Consider the following 20526-nt stretch of genomic DNA (forward strand, 5'->3'; position numbering starts at 1 on the left):
CTGCCGGAACCCCACAAGTTCTTCGCATGCTCAGACCAGCCAGCCAGACAAAGACCGCAAGTGCCCCGGCCCAAGGCTCCAGACAGGCGGGGACACAGTCTCCTCCAGTTGGCCCACTCCCAGAGCAAGAGTCTCACTCGAGGATGGAGTCCCCAGGGCGTCCCCGGCGAGATCCAGGTCCCTCCGCGTCGCCCCCGCCCTGCGCCGGTCCCCCAGCCCCTCCCGATCCCCCCGCGCAGCAGGCCCGCGTCCCGCGCGCCTAGGTTCCAGCGTACCCAGGGACCTCCACGTCGTTCCGAGTGGACCCCGAAACCCCCGGCCCGAGATCCCAGACGAACCCTGATACCCACCCGGGTCCCGCCGCGGGGGCTGGACTCGCGCCGGCTCCCGGAGCCGCCGCCACCACCGCCGCCGCCACCGCCACGGCCGCCGCTAGCGAGGCGCGGCGGGGAGGGGGATGTGGAGAGGCCCGGCCCTCGCTCCGCCCCCGCTCCGCCCCGGGGTCCACCCAGGCCGGCGCAGGCGGTAACGACACGCCCAGAATCCAACCCCGAGCCCAGGCGCACCGGACCGCCCCCCCTGCTACGGGGTTCGAGGTTCCCGGCAGGTCGAGCCGCGCACAGGGTACCTGGGACACTGCCCTGCACGGGAGCCTTCCGCCCTCGGTCCGAAAGGCAGGACCTTCCCGTGCCCACATTTGCGTTCCTATTTCTCAAATTTGGGGGCACGGAACGATGCTCACCAAAAGGCATTGGGCCTCCTCCCTTGCCAACGACCCCTCGGAGGACCCCGTGGTCAGGGTTCCTGTGTACCCCAAGGCTGCGTGTGGGAGAGCCATTGCTAGACGCGTTTCCTGGACCCTGCCTGCCAGCCTCGGAGCCCAGAACATCATCATCAGGTTCTTAGAATGTACATTAGCACTATAGTCACGCTACGGAAACTAACAGGAAAGGCTCGGACACATGGCGATGGACAGACAAAACACACATTTCTCCTTAAACGAGTTTGCACCGGGTTTCTGTGAGAACTGCCTCACGCAGCCAGGCCCCGCCTCCTGCAGTCTTGGAGCGCGTGGTCCAGACTTCGCCGGATGTTGATGGCGTCGCCTAGCAACGAGAGATGGCGGAGCCGGAGGGTCAGGATGACGGGTAAGCCCCGCCAGAGGGAAGAAATAATAGAACCACTAGGCATTTCCCCTAGCTTTCCGCACGCAGGTGCCCCCACCCGGCGCCGCCTTCCTCTTCGCTTCTGTGCTCCTTCCAACTCCTTCCTCCCGCTTTCTGGGCCTCTCCTACCCTAACCAGCCGCACCCTCCCCCATGTCCTTTCTCTCTTTCACCTCCTGTCCTTTGTCCACTCCTAGCCGCCCCCCTCCGACCCCCATTCACTACTCTTAGCCCGTTTCTCCTGAACTACAGACTTGCACGCCCCGCGGTAACCATGGCAACCACCGTGCTTGGTAAACCAGGCTGCGAATCAGGGCCTGGATAAGAAGCTACCCAGTATCGCAAGTGTGGGGAGAAGGGAAGAGCGCTCTCCCCCCCCCCCCCGTGGGATTGGGCCAGGCCTGTGCCTCCCCCTGCAAGAATGGATCCTCCTGTCATGGACTTGAGCGATAGACAGATCCCCAGCACAGGGTGAATCCAAAAAAACGCTGCTGCCAGCTCTCTTTTAGATTGTATGCAAAAACAAAAGCAAGCTTAAATAATCCTATTTGCTTAGACATTTCTGGGTTGTTTCGTATATTCAAAGGTTAAGTCTCTATGTACTCCAGGGGAAACACATCCAGATTGTATCACATGAGAAGGCCAAATGTGAAACAATAGGTGTAGAATGAACTCCAATTTGGAAAATATTTTAAATGCAAAGATTCCAAACAAAGGCAGGCGCACCACAAATGCCTGTTTCAGTAGTTGTCATGGGACGCGGAGGGGGAAATAGCAGGTGTTTTCATTGTCTTTGAAGCATAAATCTTTATTAGTTTGATTTTTAAAAGCTAGCTTAGCCAGGCACAGTGGCGCACGCCTGTAATCCCAGCACTCAGGGAGGCAGAGGCAGGCGGGTCTCTGAGTTTGAGGCCAGCCTGGTCTACACAGCGAGTCCAGGACAACCAGAGTTACACAGTGAAACCCTGTCTTGAAAACAAACAAACGAACAAAGCTTAGTTTGTGTCTTAAATATTGCATGTGGCATATTTGTAGAAGTATGTCTGTGTGTGTGTGTGGTGTGGTATGTATGTGTGGTGTGTGTAATATATAGTGTGGTGTGTATGTATGATGGGGGTATGGATGTGGTGTGGGGGTGTTTGTATGTGTCTGGGGTATGTGTGTGGAGTGTGTGGCGTGGTTTGGTATGTGTGTGTGTGTCTGGTGTGTGTGTGTGTCTGGTGTGGTAGGTGTGGTGTGGTATGCATAGGGGGTGTTTGTATGTGTCTGGCTTGTGTGTGTTGTGTGGTGTATGTGTGGGAGTGTTTGTATGTGTCTTGTTAATGCCCGGCTAGTGCTCTGGTGAGGGTCCAGGGTAGATTCACTCTGGGGTTGGATTGCGGGTGCCCTTCTTGTTCACTTTATCTCTTGGGTGGCCAGAGCTGATGGCTCAGGCAACCGATCAGGGTTGAAAGAAGAAAAAGGAAGGAAAGGGAAAAAGAGCCCAAGGTTTCTTCTCTAGGGACTGGCTGTATCGCGGCTGAGGAGATCTTAAACTGACCACCTTTTTTTCCTATGGCTGAGGCTGTAAAAGCGGCTTCTGGCTAGAAACTGCATGGGGGTCATAAAAGGAGGCTCTTTGATCTGTAGATAGGCCTCTTTACGGAGATCTCCAATAAGTTGGTGTAAACTTAGGCTTATTAGCTATAGAAGGCTGATGGCCCTGAGTCTGCTAACTTATTTGCGAATCTACAGAGAAATAAGAAGTAAGAGAGAGATAGAAAATAAACCACTCACACACATACATTCAAGAGAAGAGGATCAGGAGAAAAGGTGGATGAAGTCAGGCATCTTAACTTCAACTGAAGTTGAGCTGCTTCATTTTTTCTCCTCTGTTCTCCCGCTCTCTCCTCTCTCTCTCCTTTCTCTCCTTCTCTCCTTTCTCTCCTTCCTCGTTTATTGTAGAAGACCATACTTATACTTCTGAGAACAGGGAATTACCTCATAGTCAAAACAGTACAATTAATTACAAAAGCAGATGAATTCTAAAATACAACAGATTACATGCTTTAAATCTAAACATTTCTTATCTATGTATCCATTACATAAGTTCATGGTGAGTTCAGAATGACAAAGATTGACAGGGTCTAAGGTTAATAGGGTCAGAAACTTACAAGAGTATACAACTTATCAGTTAGGACGGACCTGACTATACATTATCCAGCTATCTCTTAGTTCGTTATGAGCTCAGGACAATAATTTTGTCTGTCTTTCATTCTAAGAAACAGAGTAAATTCAGACATCTCTAGGTAACTTCATTCCACATAGGTTCACATGGAGTTTAAACAAAGTTGGCTATATTTATGGTCAAATACCAGGATTCGTGGTGCCATCTGTGGTGGAGGCTTATCTGAAGCCACAAATCTGCTGGTAGGCTATCCTAGTGAGGCATTTGGAGGTCCACAAAGGTATTTATTGCAGCCATAAACTAACTTTAACTTTTAAAACTATTTGAGCCAAATCAGGAATTCCATAATCAGGGATTAATTCATCTGGATAACAAAAAGTACATCTTCAATAAGAACCTCTAGGAAGTTTGCTCAATCAGAGCTGGTCAGTACCCAGAAAATAACAATTCACACCAGTGCCAGATGTACTTATTTTTGGTTTTTCGAGACAGGGTTTCTCTGTGTAATCTTGGCTGTCCTGGACTCGCTTTGTAGACCGGGCTGGCCATGAATGTAGTCCTGGCTGTCCTGGACTCACTTTGTAGACCAAGCTGGCCTTAGACTCACAGTGATTCACCTGCCTCTGCCTCCCTGGGTGCTGGGATTAAAGGCACGCGCCACCGTGCCCGGCTCTAATGCCAGATTTCAGAGAGATGCAGCAGTGCACAATTGACAGGGTAGTCAGAGGTTGGAAGCAATTCTGGGGCACATCACGATACAGACCTTGCAAATATCAGATCACCTCCAGAGATCTCTCATGCCTCCTGGATTTTCCCAAATCAATGGCTCCTGACAGCATGTTAGAGGCTGGAAGTAGTTTCAGGGTACATCATGGTATAAGACCTTGCAAACACCAGATCACCTCCTAGACAGCCCACATGCCTAGTGAGCCCCCTCAACAGGGCGGCTCTTGGCAGTGTCTGATATGTGTGTGGGGGTGTTTGTGTGGTATGTGTCTGTGGTGTGTGTACATGTGTGTGTGTATGTGTGGTATATGTGTGGGGATATTTGTGTGTGTGTGTGATGCATATTTGTGTGTGATAGAGGTATGTGTCTAATGTGGGGGTATGGGGGTGTGGTGTGTGTGTGTGGTGTGGTGTGTGTGTCTGGTATGTGTGTGTGTGTGTGTGTGGTGGGGGGCTGTGTGTCTGATGTATGTGTGTGTGTGTATAGTGGGGGTGTGTATGTGTGTGTCTGTCTGTCTGTCTGATGTGGGAGGGGGAGTGTAGAGGCGAGGGAAGGATGTCTAGTGTCCTGCTCTGTCCATCTCTACCTTGTCCCCTTGAGGCAGGCTCTCTGACTGAACCTGCGGCCAGCAAGCCCCAGACCCTCCTTTCTCAAGCCCTCCCAGCTGTAGAGTTACAGCCACAAGCAGCTATGCCTAGATTTTATGTGAGTTCTGGGAGTCAGGACTCCAGACCCTAAACTAAGTTTTTGAAAAGCAGAAGTACTTTGCATGCAAACCTTGGCGGTGTGGAGAAGCAGAGGCTGGGCCTGGCGTGTTGTGTCTTCTGCCACCTTCTCTGTTCTGCCCCCGGGGAACAGAGTAGCTGAGGTGACTTTTTCTGGGGTGCTCTAACGTGCTGCTCCTTTAATGTTATAAATGTGTCTTACATTCATTCTCATACCAAATTGTGGCCCCTGACAAGCATGACCTAGTGATGGAAGAGTCCTGGCTGGCGGCAGGGTGGAGGAGGAGCGGAGGCCATACTAGCGCGCAGCTGGTATGCCGCTTGCATGGTAGGCTGCAAGCCAGCGTTCCCTGTCTCTAAACGCAGGTCACACCAGGAAGATGAGCAGGCTACCGCAGAAGAGGAGAAGGAATGGCAGCGTGCAGAAGGCCGTGAGGTAACGCCCATCCAGAGGCTTAACCCAGGCTCCCATTTGCTAGGAGACAAACAGACAGGATTGCCAGAGCCCAATCGGGCACAGAGAAACGGATCCCCCTTCCCCACCGTGTTCTAACCGCATCGATAAGATAGTCTGACCAAAGCGAGTCAGAGGAGGAAGGGTTTATTTGGCTTGCACTGTAGGTTCGTTGCTGAGGGAAGCCAAGGTGGGAGCTGGAAGGCCCGCCTGCTTGCTGTTCCTCACGTATGACCTCTCACCGGAGAGCTCACAGTCGAGAAGTGCAGCAGGAACCGTAGGGGAGCACTGCTTTTGGTGCTTTCACAAGCTTATGCTCAGCTTTCTTAGGCAGCCTATGACCGCTTTCCTAGGGAATGGTGCTGCCCGTAGTGTGCTGAGCCGGTTAATAATCAAAACAAAATCCAGTCTTACCTGGTCAATCCCTTAGCTGAGGCGCCCTTCTCAAATGAGTATAGCCTGTGTCAAGTTGACAGAGGTAGCTAAGACACACCTCCCTCCAGAATGTGCCTTTCCGTGACAGCACCCAACCCTCAGACTACCATGCCTTTCCCAGGGTTCGTGCTTGCAATGCATGACAATAGAAAGGAGAGAGCGGTTACAGTTAGCGCAAAACATGGTCTGTTGGATGTTGGGGGGAGATGCATGTAGACGTGTTCTTCCTGTCACCCTGACATCTCTCAAGATTATTTTTTCTTCCCCTGGGGTTTCTGGCCACCCTGCGACAGGTGTCACCGCTGCCAGAAAACAATGGCCAAGGAGCTGATGAGGGTCGAGATGTCACCAAGGGGCCTGAGGAGGACATTGAGAGTAAAGGTGAAGGCAGATCTGAAGGGGAAATTGTGGCTGGTGAGAAAGTTGGGAATAAAGAAGAAACCATCCCTGGAGAGGAAGTGGAATCCATCGGAGAGGCTACCCCAGGAACAGATGTGGAGTCCATCGGAGAGTCTATCTCAGGGTCAGAAGTGGAGTCCATCGGAGAGGCTGCCCCAGGAACAGACGTGGAATCCATCGGAGAGGCTGCCCCAGGAACAGACGTGGAATCCATCGGAGAGGCTGCCCCAGGAACAGACGTGGAATCCATCGGAGAGGCTGCCCCAGGAACAGACGTGGAATCCATCGGAGAGGCTGCCCCAGGAACAGACGTGGAATCCATCGGAGGGACTGCCCCAGGAACAGACGTGGAATCCATCGGAGGGACTGCCTCAGGAACAGAAGTGGAATCCATCGGAGAGGCTGCCCCAGGAACAGACGTGGAATCCATCGGAGAGGCTGCCCCAGGAACAGAGGTGGAATCCGTCGAAGAGGCTGCCCCAGGAACAGACGTGGAATCCATTGGAGAGGCTGCCCCAGGAACAGAGGTGGAATCCGTTGAAGAGGCTGCCCCAGGAACAGACGTGGAATCCATTGGAGAGGCTGCCCCAGGGACAGAGGTGGAATCCGTCGGAGAGGCTGCCCCAGGAACAGAGGTGGAGTCCGTCGGAGAGGCTGCCCCAGGAACAGAAGTGGAATCCGTCGGAGAGGCTGCCCCAGGAACAGAGGTGGCGTCCGTCGGAGAGGCTGCCCCAGGAACAGAGGTGGCGTCCGTCGGAGAGGCTGCCCCAGGAATGGAAGTGCACATCAGTGGGGAGTCCATACCAGAATTAGAAGTTGAATCCATTGGAGAGGCTGCCCCAGAGTTGGACGTGGCCTCCATTGAAAAGACCATCCAAGAAATGGACTTGGAATCCATTGGAGATGCCACACCAGAAAGGGAAGTTGACTACGCCAGAGAGGCCCTCCCTGAAGGGGAGGTGGGATCCATTGACGAAGCTGTCCCCGAAGGGGAATCAGAAATTGTTGAGCTAGGGCAACCTGAAGGGACTGTCATCTCTGAGGTGGGTTTGTTCTCTGAAAGGCTCACCTCTCTCGAGGAGTTCACCTACTCAGACATCAGTCCCTGGGAAATGACTTCAGAGGAAGCCAGTGCTGCCTATCTGTATGACCAACCCAGACCCGAATCTGCTGACACAGCCAGGCAAGCCCCAGGCACGTACGAGACGACAGAACACACAAAGGAAGGCAGGGTGAGTACCCCCTCGGTGTCTTGCAAACCTCTTCCTTCCCATGTGGTCCCTCGCCTTGTGACAGGAGCTTACAGAGCCTGCCACCAGGGTCCTTTCTCTGGGGTAAACACCGTGATCAGAAGCCACTTGGAGAGGAAAGAGTTTATTTGGCTTACACATCCTGATCATAGTCCATCATGAAGGGCGGTCGAGGCAGAAACGTGGAGGCAGGAACTAAACAGCTTGCTCCCCTGGGCTTGCTCATGTTGCTTTAACAAAACCAAAGCCAGTACCTGCCCAAGGCTAGCGCAGTAAGTTTGCTGGGCCCTCCCCACCCCCCATGCCCCCCCACTCCCCCCCCCCCTGGCATCAATCATTAACTGGAAATGTCCCACAAACTTGACTACAGGCTAATCTGACGGACTGATTCATTTTCTCAAGTTGCCAAATGCTAGGCCGGGGACATTCTGTAGCCACTCTCCGTGCACAATAATGCATCCTGGCCTTCAGTCTTCCAAAGCAGTGTAGCCCAGAAAGGGCCACAGATTACAGCGGGTGGGGGTGAGTGGGGGCTCAGCACATGAGCTCATTTTATGAACGCTGGAAATATGACTAATGAAGGAAGAGGACTTGAAATTCTTTTTTTAAAGACTTATTTATTATTATGTGTACAGTGTTCTGCCTGCATGCATACCTGCAGGCCAGAAGAGGGCTTCAGATCACACTATAGATGGTTTGAAATTTTTGTTTATCAAAATTTAAATTAGGCAGGTGTACCTCTTTAATCCTGGCTCTTGGGCAGCAGAGGCAGGCAGATCTCTGTGGCTTTAAGGTCAGCCTGGTCTACAAAGCAAGTCAAGGACAGCCAGGACTACAAGAGAAACCCCATGTTAAAAGAAAAAAAATTAAATTAGTTGGCATGATAGCACCCCCTTGTCATCCCTGCACCCAGAAGGAAGGCTGAAGCAGGGGGATTCTGAATTCCAAGCCAGTCTAGAGCCTTGAACTTTCTAGGCCAGCACCAAAATGTTTTTTCATTTTATTTATTTATTTATTTATTTTTGGTTTTTCGAGACAGGGTTTCTCTATGTAGCCTTGACTGTCCTGGGCTCACTTTGTAGACCAGGCTGGCCTTGAACTCACAGCGATCCTCCTGCCTCTGCCTCCCAAGTGCTGGGATTAAAGGCGTGCACCACCACGCCCGGCCCCAGCACCAAAATTTAAAGCAATCACAAACTTATGGGGGGGGCGGGGGAATGAAATACAATAAAAAGCATATTTTATTCTTTTAGGTATCAGAAGTAAGTTTCAAATCTGATTTATCACCTCCAAATGCTTTTCTGTTTCTCACAAAGCACCGAGCAGCCTTTTCCTGGGGGGAAACCAATGAATGTCTCCTGGCCCCAGACAGTGAGCCAACAGCAGGCAAAAGTAACGATCCCACAAAAGTCCAGTTTGGAGACTCGATGAGTTTCCTAGGGCCACTTACAGGAGTATGCAGATGTCTCCCCAGAAAGCACAGTTCAGCATCCCTGGGGCACCCTGCAGGACCTGTAGGCAGGCCATCCTCCCCAGAGTTGACGCTCCCTGCAGGACCTGTAGGCAGGCCATCCTTCTCAGAGTTGACGCTCCCCAGCTAGTACTATTACCATTACCGTTACCGTTACTGTTACCATTACCCATATCATTACTGTTACCATTACCGTTACCTGTATTATTAGTACTGTTAGCATTGCCATTACCTATATTATTACTGTTACCATTACCCATATAATTACCGTTACCATTACCTGTATCGTTACCGTTACTGTTACCACTAGTGTTACCATTACCTTTACCCATATCATTACCCTTACCATTACCATTACCCGTATTATTACTGTTACCATTAGTGTTACCATTACCATTACCGGTATCAATACCGTTACCATGACCTGTACCATTACTGTTACCATTACCATTAGTCATACCATTACCATTATCCCCGTGCCATTATACCATTACTGTTGTTGTTGTTGTTGTTGTTATTAATACTGCTGCTGCTACTCGACCCCATAAGCGACCTGTGGGGCCTTGTGAGTTCTACAAGTTTCAGCCTTCCTGAACTGCCATGTCTTGTTACCTTGGTGAGTCTCGGGGAACCTCCCCGCAGGAGGGATGCTTCAGCTCTGAGGGAATGGCTCCATCACAGAGAGCTAAGGATGGCCAAGCCTTTAGAGGCTGAACCGGGGTGGGTGTAGGAGGCTTTCCTACCAGGGTGGAAGACCTGGGCTGGGAAAGCCTGGCAGTTCTGCCCCACCGTTTCCTTGCCGAAGGTCTAACGGTGACTCCCAGTGCCTTGAGTGGTCCTGTAGCTTCGCTTTCGTCTCCCCCTGACCTTGAGAAGGCCACAGGCCACTCGCAGAGTGGCCGTCTGTGTGGGTGGGTTTCCCAGCAGTCCCTCAGAGGCTGAGCATCCCAGGTGGCGCTGTGTCCCCGCTCTGCCTGCCTGGCACGCTGGTGAGTGACAGCCAGAGAAAGGGTAGAGAGTAGCTTGGTCAGCACTGGTAAGAGCTGAGGAAGGCCGGGCCGCCCTCATGGCAAAGCCACTTTTTACCCTTTGGACCCAATAACATTTCATGGGGAAACATTTCCATTGCTTAGAATATAAAAGTGGATGGCTAAGCCAGGCATGGTGGTGCACTCCTTTAATCGCAGCACTTGGGAGGCAGAGGCAGGTGAATATCTGTGAGTTCAAGGCCAGCCTGGTCTACAAAACGAGTCCAGGACAGCCGGAGCTGTTTTACAGAGAAACCCTGTCTCAAAAAAAGAGAGTGGTTAGAATGAAGGAAAAGTCACAACTACTATTTATCTGCAGCCTCTCATTTTCTGCCGAGCGATGGGCCACGCGACTTATCCCCGAGTTAACCTCTCAGTTTCGTTGTTCTGAGACAGGGTCTGTGTATGTCTTCCTGGCTATCCTGGAACTCAGTGTATAAACCAGGCAGGTGTTTTTTGGTTGTTTAAAAGATTTATTTATTTATTATTTGTACAGTACGCCGCATTCTGCCCACATGTGTGCCTGCCCACCAGAAGACGGCACCAGATCTCATTATAGATGGTTGTGAGCCACCATGTGGTTGCTGGGAATTGAACTCAGGACCTTTGGAAGAACAGCCAGTGCTCTTAACTTCTGAGCCATCTCTCCAGCCCCGGCAGGTGTATTTTTTAAAGCTTCCAAAAATAAAAATAAAATAAAAAATAAAAAAAACAAAAGCTTCCATTTTATTCAAAGCTTTTATTCTCCCCCCACCCCCCACCCCCCACCCCCCACCCCCGTTGATTTTTTAAAAGCCACCCTTATAACCCTTAACGTTGCTAAGCTCCCTTACTCTTTAAAATGGCCTGTTTGGAGAATCCAGTCTTTTGTTTTGTTTTTTCAAGACAGGGTTTCTCTGTGTTATCTTGGCTGTCCTGGACTCACTTTGTAGACCAGGCTGGCTTCAAACTTACAGCGATCCATCTGCCTCTGCCTGTGCAGGGATTAAAGGCACATGCCACCACGCCTGGCTGAGAACCCAGTCTTTTTACAAGGATGATCCTTCCTTGGAGAACAAGAGTGGCTAGCTCGGCCCTCATCCCCCCCTGAACCCCCTGCCTCAGGTTACCTGTTCTTCCTTCCCGACCTTGGCCAGCCCCCACCCCACCCTCAGCATGACACTGCAGGAGCATGAGAGCTGTGTCCTCTGCTCCCCCAGCCCCTCTGGAAGATGTTCCCATGCGGGCAGGGCAGGGAGCTTTTATTGGTTTGATCCGTTCAGGGGGACTCCTTCATCCTGAATATTTCAGGTGTGATGGCTTTTTGTTTTATTTGCCGTGAAACAAATTAGTTTGGGTTTTCTCGGGTTTTTTTTTTTCTGTACTGTATTGCTGAAATGATTATATGGGGCTTGTGTGTTTGCTTGTTTTTCTAGTTTGTTGATTTGGTAGATAATACTGATAGGTCTTGTGTGGTGTGTGTGTGTGTGTGTGTGTGTGTGTGTGTTCACTCATGCACTCGCATACACACAGGTGTACACTCACATAGCATGTGTGCACCCATGCACAGGCATGTGACAGCCAAAGGTTGATGTCAAGTGTCTTCCACTACACTTCTCCATCTATTTACTTATTGATTGATTGGCTGACTGATTGAGACAAGGACTCACTGTGTAGTCCTGGCTCACCTCAATACCTTATTATTTTTTTAATTTTATATATTTGTTTTTATGTGCATGGTGGGTTGCCTGCATGTATGCCTGTGCACCATGTGTGTGTCTGCTTCCTGTGAAAGCCAGAAGCTGGCGTCTGGTGCCCCTGGGACTGGAACTACAGACAGTTGTGCACTGCTGTGTCTGTGCTGGGTACCAACCCTGGGGCTGTCTGGAAGAGCAGCCAGGGCTCTTAACCCCTGGGTCATCTCTCCAGCCCTCACTTTATTTTTTTGAGGCAGGGTCTCTCACTGAACCTGGGAATGGCCAGCAAGCTGGTCCTGTGACTGCCCAGCCAATGCTGGAATCAACAGCATGTGCAAGCACACCTGGCTGCAACTGCCCAGCCAATGCAGGAATCAGCAGCATGTGCAAGCATGCCTGGCTCTTGCGTAGGAGCCAGGGATTGAACTTGCGTCCTCCTTATGCTTGTGTCACGAGGCCTTTACAGGCTGCCCTCTAGCCTCCTGGTTTTCTCGTGGGAACGCAAATCTGACATGTGACATGAAGCACGTTGGGACCATTTTGATGTCTGACACCTCACTGACTCACGTCTGTCTGCATGGACTGTGGCGTCCCTCTTCATTTACTAGGCTATGCCCCTTTAACAGTATTTATGTCTTTATGCCCTAACGGTCCTCACTTGGCCAATGGGAGTGCATCCTCTCTGGCTTCCGTGGCCTTTGGATGCTCACCCCCGACACCCACACACCCACACACAAACCCACACACACCCCACACCCACACACAAACCCACAGATACACACACACACCACACATACACAGAGATACACACACACACACCATACACACACCACACATACACAGATACACACACCACACACACACACACACACACACAGATAAACAACACACACACACACACACACACACACACACACACACACACACACACCACATTCTCCAGCCCAGATGCCTCTGTTGGAGCACCAGGTAGGCTAAGAGAAAATCAGTTCAGAGATGAAGCCCCCCGTGCAGGGGTGATGGCTGCCCCTGGCGTGCTGCTGTCCCCAGGTCCCTCTACAGTCTGGATGCAGACACATGTGAAGACGTACATGTATGGCTGTGTTTCCAGAACATACACATACATACAGGCGTGTGCTGGGGTCAACACTTTACGGGACCCGACCTGGACCCATTCCTGTCCCAGCACCATGGAGGTCTCCCCTGGGCGCTGCTCTTACTTTCCTCTCCCTGACCTCTGATGGTAGTTTCTCTTCTTATTTTTGCTTTTGGTTTTTTTCAAGACAGGGTTTCTCTTTTAGCCCTGGCTGTCCTAGACTTGCTTTGTAGACCAGGCTGTCCTTGAACTCACAGTGATCCGCCTGCCTCTGCTGGGATTAAAGGCCTGCGCCACCATGCCCGGCTCCCCCTCCCCCACAGGCTCTACCTCAGCCTCTCTCCAGGCCCAGTCCCTACTGGGCTTTCCCCGTGAATTGCTCTGGGTGCAGAGAGGGGAGGGGGAAAGATGGCAACATTCTCTAAGCATCAGCCCAGGGTGTGCACAGTGCTGTCCAGACAGCAGCCTTGTGGTCTCCACTGTCCAGATGAAGAACTGGAAGGTGGGCTGGAGAGAAGGCTCAGTAGTTAGAGCAGTGGCTGCTCTGATGCGGACCCTGGTTCAGTTCCCAGCACCCACATGGTGGCTCCAGCCACCTGTAACTTCAGTTCCAGGCAATCTGATGCCTTCTTTTAGCCACCATGGGCACTACACACCTGTGGTGCACAGACACACATGCAGGCAAACACCCAAACACACGTGGTGCACAGACACACATGCAGGCAAACACCCAAACATATGTGGTGCACAGACACACATGCAGGCAAACACACAGACACACATGAAGGCAAACACCCAAACACACGTGGTGCACAGACACATGTGCAAGCAAACACACAGACACACATGAAGGCAAACACCCAAACACACGTGGTGCACAGACACACATGCAGGCAAACACCCAAACACACATGTGGTGCACAGACACACATGCAGGCAAACACCCAAACACACATGAAGGCAAACACCCAAACACACGTGGTGCACAGACACATATGCAGGCAAACACCCAAACTTTGTTTTTTTAATTAAAAAAGAAAGTGAGAGGTAAAGGGGACTCCTTGCCCAGGGTCTCACTGCTGTCGTGGCATATAGTGGCTTTTTCTCTGAAGCCGCCATCCTGAACCATGAAGCAGTGTCCTGCCTTCTCCCCAAGCCCATGAAAGCTGAAAGAGTTTTGAACTTTGGAGGTTAATGGGAGTCTATGTGTGAGCATTTGTTAGGCTTAATGACCAAACCCACTCTTAGAGGCTGCGCTGCGCTTCTGTGGTAAAGTGCCCGCCTGGCTGCTATGGGGACTTGGATTCAAACGGCAGCGTGGCAAACAAACAAACATGTTGCGAATCCGGTGAGGTGAGCAACAGCTGACCAATGCCTTCACTTTTGTGTGGGAGGCCTACACACAGCTTCCAGGCCCCATCCTTGGGCCCAGTTTCTAGAAAATTCTCGGAAATGAAGGTTTCAAAGATGATCAGTAAGAGGGCAGAGGCACCTAAGAGAGTCGTGCTTGCCTTCTGCCGTCTGGCTTTCAGTCTACAGAAACACAGACGGTGTCGGATACAGATAGGATGAAGCCAGAGGAAGTCTCGGGGTCACTGTATGCATAGACACCCCGTTAGCTTCTCCGTAGAAGCCCTTCCTGGGGGTTTTGGCCTCTGAGCCCTCCGTAAAGTCCCTCAGCATCTGGGTTCCTCAGAACTGGGAGGTGCGGTGGGGAGAGGGCGTGGCCTGGGGGTTGAGGCCCATAGCCTTTAGATGATGCCGGCGCTTAGGCGGACTTCTTCACTTCTGTGTATCTGTTTCCCCTCCCCTGGTTCATGTGGACATGGAGCTCATGGCCAGAGAGGATGGCCACACTTTGCTCCTCATAAACAGGCCCGTGTCTCACCAGCTTCTGGGCCAGCGTTTACCTCAGCTGCTGCCAAGGGGTGCAGGTCCATCTCAGCAACCATGGGAATCCCTTCAAATGCTAAAAATAAAGCCAGGGAGGGGTTAAAGCGCAGGCCTATAATTTCAGCTCTCAGGAGGCTGAGACATGAAGGTTGTAAGTACCCAGGACAGCCTGGACTACACAACAGACTCTATCTCAAGTTGGAGGAGGGCTGGGGGGGAAGCCAGGCATCTTTACCAAGGCAACGTATTTAGAAGGAGGAGGGAGGAGGAAGTGGTCCCCCTAGAGGCCCCTGCTGGCAGCGCAGAGTGAACAAACGCAGGTTCCTATGTGGAGTGTGTCCAGGACACGCTTCCAGCCTCTGACATACGGACAGCAGAGAAGAGGGTCTGTCCACGCAGAACCCTGGGCAGGAGGGGACACGATTAAACGGTAACCAAATCCCAGTAGCCCTCATTTGTTTGTTTCTGTTGCTCTGTCTGTAGCCGAGACCCCCACAGGGCCCCACCCAAAGAGCCTTTCCCATGGGGACACGACACCGTCTCAGGCTGAGCATGGTGGAAAGTGTGGCTTCCTCAGATGTCGACGACACAGAGGAAGCTCCTGAGGAAGAGTCAGGTAGGATGCGCCTGCCAGGGTTGCCCTGGCAACAGCCACGCCGGCTCTGTGGGGCATCTACCATGCTGCCTCCGCTAGCCCTCACACCCGGCCCGTCCAGGTCGCAGCCGGTCTCCATTGTGCAGATACAGACCCCAGGATCCATTTCGTAACTTATATTTCAGATCCAGTGAGGTCCCAGCACCCAGGGCCCTGCCTGACCCCATCCACTTCCAGTCCCAGCACCCAGGGGCCCTGACGGACCCCATCCACTCCCAGCTGCCTCCTGGTCTCTAGAAGTAGCAGCCTTTGACAGCCTCTGCCCTCCACATGCACCTCTGCTGAATGTGAAGAGAGCACCTCTGTCCTCATCTGACTGTGTGCACCGGGGACGCTGTGCGTAACCTCCAGGAAGCAAACGCATGTGTGGTTAGGCTCACAAAGCCGCAAGTTAGCTTTGAGTGACAATAAAAATAGGGCCCACTTTAAGTATGGCCTACTTAAAATAAAAATAAAAATAAAGCCGGGCGGTGGTGGCGCACGCCTTTAATCCCAGCACTCGGGAGGCAGAGGTAGGAGGATCGTTGTGAGTTCGAGACCAGCCTGGTCTACAAAGCGAGTCCAGGACAGCCAAGATAACATAGAGAGACCCTGTCTCGAAAATAAATAAATAAATAAATAAATGAAAAAAATAAGAACAAAAACTGGGACAGCAGCTAGGATGCAACTCGCTGGTGGAACTTGCTTGGCTCACACAAGCAGACAGTAAGGATCCCCCTTCTGTTGCAGTCTTCACATGTAAGCCTCATCCGCGGCTAGGATGTGGCTCTTTCAACGGTGGTTGACACCATGGATGAGCCTGAGAACCCGCTCCCAAACTCTCCTTTCTGATTTCCAATACGTCCTGCAAGGGTGGGGCCAGCCTAGATGCCCACTCCCCCAGAGTATGACGATCAAGTCTTGCTGATTTTTGCTGTGTCTCGGATTGGCTATTGCAGCTCAGGCCCCGCCCAGGCCCCAGGAAGAAACCCGGATTCGGTTTCTAGACCATGTCCAGACCCTCAGCCCTGAGGAAGAGGCCCTGGTCCAAAGAGTGGCATCCGAAGGTAGTGACGAGGCAGATGACGAGGGTGCCCAGCTGGTGGTTCTGGACCCGGACCACGTAAGAAAATGGCCTAGGGTTTTGCTTTGCACCCTGCACGGGAGGGAAATGACCCGGGGCCCTTTCTGCATCCAACCAACCCCCGATGATGTCTGCTTCGTGGCATTGCTCGTTAGTTAGGCCTCCTACTTTGTTTGCTGGATGTGTTAATTTATTTTCTGTCCCTGTGAGAAGCACTGTGATCTGGGGAGGAAACGATTTATTTCTGTGGACTGTTAGAGTTCAGCATGAAAGGAAGTCATGGTAAGAACTCAAGGCAGGAACCAGGAAGCAAGGGCTGAGTAGAAGCCAAGGAGGAGTGGCTTGCTTGGTTTGCTTTTTTTTTTTTTCTTTTTCTTTCTTTCTTTTTTTGGTTTTGAGGTTTTGGTTTTTTTGTTTTTGTTTTTGTTTTTGTTTTTGTTTTTTGAAGACAGGGTTTCTCTGTGTAACAAGGCCTGGTTGTCCTGGACTCACTTTGTAGACCAGGCTGGCCTTCAAATCACAGCGATCCACCTGCCTCTGCCTCCCAAGTGCTGGGATTAAAGGCGGGTGCCATTGCGTGCAGCTTTTCGCTTGCTTTCTTGTACACCCCAGGGCCACCTGCCCAGGATTTACACTGTCCAAAGTGTGCCAGGCCCTCCCACATCGATCATCAACCAATGTCCCACAGTCTTGCCTATAGGCCAGTCTAATGTGGGCATTCCTTTTCAATTAAGGGTCCCTCTTTTCAGATGACTCTGGTTATGCCAAAATGAACAAAAAAACAAAAAACAAAAATAAAAACAAAACTAACCAGGCCAAGGCTCTTGACTCTACTGTTTTTGTTTTTTGTTTTGGGGTTTTTTGTTGTTGTTGTTGTTGTTGTTGTTTTTGTTTTTTGTTTTTGCTTGTCTTCTTTTGTTTTTGTTGTTTTGTTTTGAGGACTGATTATCCTCTGTAAGGGATTTCAGTCCTATAGGACGTTGAGCCAAATCTCTGCTCTCCACTCACTTCTTTGTCCTGACAACCAAAAATGTATCCACACTATGCCAGATCTTGGAGAGAGACAGGGGTAGGGTCACCCCCTCTCAACTGTAGTCTTAACTGTGTCAGCCACACCGAGGGTCCTCATCCCAGACCTGCAGCACAGCAGGAGAAAGGCAGATTTGATTTGAGTGACACATTTGGAGAGCTGCAGTTCTCCAGGGAACTCAGAAGGAGCCCAGAGCACACTGGGAAAAAAAAATCCCTGAGCCCTCATTTGATGCTGGCTCAATGATTGTGCTTAACCTTACTGTCCTCTGGTGAATCTAGATAGACAGAAGCACACACACACACACACACACACACACACACACACACACACACACACAGAGCCTCAGCAGCCACAACCTTCCACCAAATCTGCAGTGTCTGTCATGGACCAAGAGGTTCCCAGGACTTGTGGCTTCCACAGTAAAAGTCTTGTTTGGGAAATCATCTGTGTGTCCACACCACACCCCATCCACTCCAGCTCCCACAGACAGACAGACAGACAGACCACCAGCCACTGGCTCCCTAGGCTGAGCACAGCCGCCTGGGACATGAAAGTGACTGCTGCTTGTGGTTTTCTGTCCTTAGCCCCTGATGATCAGATTCCAGGAGGCTCTGAAGAGCTACCTCAACCGTCAGATGGACAAGGTGAAGCTGGACATCGAAGAACTGGTGCGTATGGGCCGCCCCCCCCCGTCCTCCTCCCAGCCTGGGGGGCACCCGTGGACCTGCCTCCTCAATCCTCCTCCTCCCTCTGGTACAGGATGTGGCCACCAAGCAAACCCGAGTGCAGAGGCAGGAGCTGGGCGTGAACCTCTACGGGGTCCAGCAGCACCTGGCTCGCCTGCAGGTGCAACTGGAGAAGAGCCACGACAGGCACTCCCTGGCCGCCTGCGAGAGGCGCAAGAAGGAGGACGAGCTGCTGACCACCCGCACCCTCTACAGCAAGACCTGCGCCACAGCCAACGAGGAACGAAAGAAGTGTAAGGCATCCTGTGACCCCTTCTGTGGCTACTCCCCACCACACCCCCATACCCCCGAGTGTCCGTGTGTCCTTGAAGATACTGGCAAAGCAAGTACGCGTCCACCTTTCTTAGGAAAGGAATGCCCAGCGGTGCCGCTCACTGGGTAGAGCAGCAGAGACTGAGACCCAACAGGGGTCGGGGGCAGAGACTCCAAACTGGAAGTGTGGAGGGGCTGTGGTGGTCCAAAAGATAAATCCAGAAAGGCTGCAGAAAGGGCAGGTGGGGCTCAGAGATGAGAGAGGGCCATGCTGCTGGGCACCAGAGCTGATAAGGACAGCGCCCCAAGCCAGCCAGCAGCAGCCCAAAGGGGCTGAGGGACAGCTGAGAGGAAACTAGGTAGCCCGGGATCGCGTGAGATGGGCCGCACTTGTGCACGTCATAAGCAGGGTCCCCACTGAAGCCACGCCCCCCCTCACCGCAGCGTGGAGCAGAGAGTGGGCTGTGAGCAGCTGCCCTCTCACCTGGGGCCAGCAGTCCACATTCTTTGGATGTTTCCTGTTTGAAACGTTCTTTGGCAACTCTGTTACTAATATAATAGAAAAACCTTCTGCAAGTGAACAAGACAAAGCAGGTGGTAATGCCTGGTGCCTGTTCTAGAACATGTATTTCAAACCCTGAGGAATGCAGGTGAGGATACTGCTGGGCTTTTCCTTCTGTCTGGCCGTTTCCATAACAGAATCCGCTGGGACACTGGTAACGAACAGGATTTTGTTGTTATTGTTATTTATTTTTACTATTTTTGGAAGCAGTGTGTCATGTAGCTCAGGCAGGCTCAGGCAGGTCTCAGCTTTGTTATGGGGGGGGGTGATCTTGAACTTCTGATCCTCCTGCTCCCATCGCCTCCGTGCTGGTATTACATGCGTGTGCCACCACACCCGCTGTATGCAGTGCCGGGGATCAAACCCACGGGTCTTCCTGCGCACCAGGTAAGCCCTCCACAGACGGCCTGTCATGCCAGACTGGAAAACAAGGTATCCAATATGGAGGGGCCAGCATATGCCTAGTGATATGCCATCTAATGGCTGAAGGGCAGAGAGAAGGAGGGAGGGTGAGAGAAAGGCAGCTGCAGGCTGGAGTTTTCTGGCACTCACACTAGCCCGTCACAGCCAGGGGGAAGGCATGTCACCTGGGCACATCCCATCGTCCTCCCTGCTGCACTAGGGACTGGGTTTCTGGCCATTGTATTTTAGGGGGACCTCTCCCTACTTACCTCCAAGTCAAGAGCAAACATCAAAGGAAGAGGGTGGCATTGAAACGGAAGGCCCCACTCGCCATGGTTGTAGGCCCTGGAGCATGCCCTGCTGTGAGGCCTCACAGCCTCAGGACCAGAAGGAGCATCGCGCTCCCATCTGCGAAGGCTCACATGTGCTTCTCTCTCGGCAAAGGCTGACCACACCTTTATCTTCCCTTTGCCATATAATAGACTATAGAGTAACACTGAGGGCCACGGCGTGGGAGTTGTGCAAGAATTCACGTTTTGAGGACACAGGGCACTCTCGTCACTTTCATGAGCCGGCCAGCAAGAGACCAGCACTGGGGAGATGAGCAAGTGCTCCCAAGCCGGAAACCAGCTTCAGGGCAGTTATACTGTGAAATCAACTCATGCTCACTAACACTTGAAGGGATAAAAATGTAGAAGAATAATTAAAGTATTGACTCAGTTACTCACGTGGGAAAGATAAGGTGACCTTGGCACACTCAGGAAGTGTGTGATACATACCCTTGCTCACTCAGGTGGGAGCGAGAGGTAGCCTGCTTCAGTCCCCACTCTGAGCTCCTAGCAGGGCTGGGTCCTCCCAGGCCCTTCACATCTGTAGTGAACAGAGTTTTCTCCCTGTGTCCCCCTGTGGCCATCCCTCTGTGTCCTAGAGCCAAGGACCACCACAGTGACCACACCCAGTCTTGTTAACCTCTCTAAAGGCCTTGTGCTCAGACGAAGGTGTAGTCAGGCAGCACTTACCCCCAGGGCACGGCCTCCACCCACCTTTTCCACTTGGAGAAACAACTCCTAAGTGAGGGTTGAAACGGTTCATCCTGGGCCGGTTCACCCCTTAGGCAACCTGGTGGCATCACCCCCCACCCCAGCTCCCGAGAGGTCACCATATTGATGCTGACTTAGTGCAGACACCTGCAGCCCAGAACTCCTGGACTCAAGTGATCCCAAAGCATGTTCCGGTGGTGCAGTCGGTTAGCACGAGGTACTTACACAGAAATTGCCCCAAATAAATCAGACAGAGGCAGGGGAACCCACGAACTCTGAGCTCCTTT

At 51.9% G+C, this 20526-nt stretch overlaps 2 protein-coding genes across 3 annotated transcripts in view; one reads left to right on the forward strand and one right to left on the reverse strand.

Annotated features, from left to right (window-relative positions):
* TBC1D16 (TBC1 domain family member 16) overlaps nucleotides 1-482 on the reverse strand; it is an 84343-nt gene extending 83861 nt beyond the window's left edge. For both annotated transcript variants that reach the window (XM_084749052.1, XM_084749051.1), the window contains exon 1: nucleotides 351-482. The gene's annotated coding sequence lies outside the window, so the exon portion shown is untranslated. The remainder of the gene's footprint in view (nucleotides 1-350) is intronic.
* A 361-nt stretch (nucleotides 483-843) lies between these two features.
* Nucleotides 844-20526, forward strand: part of CCDC40 (coiled-coil domain 40 molecular ruler complex subunit) — a 48510-nt gene continuing 28827 nt past the window's right edge. The window contains exons 1-7 of the mRNA XM_084748166.1: nucleotides 844-1148; nucleotides 5151-5220; nucleotides 5967-7304; nucleotides 14970-15102; nucleotides 16080-16243; nucleotides 17822-17905; nucleotides 17997-18216. Coding sequence (XP_084604292.1) covers nucleotides 1120-1148; nucleotides 5151-5220; nucleotides 5967-7304; nucleotides 14970-15102; nucleotides 16080-16243; nucleotides 17822-17905; nucleotides 17997-18216 — 2038 coding nt within the window. The 5' untranslated portion in view covers nucleotides 844-1119. The remainder of the gene's footprint in view (nucleotides 1149-5150; nucleotides 5221-5966; nucleotides 7305-14969; nucleotides 15103-16079; nucleotides 16244-17821; nucleotides 17906-17996; nucleotides 18217-20526) is intronic.

Source organism: Acomys minous (assembly GCF_964271855.1).
Source record: "Acomys minous genome assembly, chromosome: 12".
Classification (NCBI taxonomy): Eukaryota; Metazoa; Chordata; class Mammalia; order Rodentia; family Muridae; genus Acomys; species Acomys minous.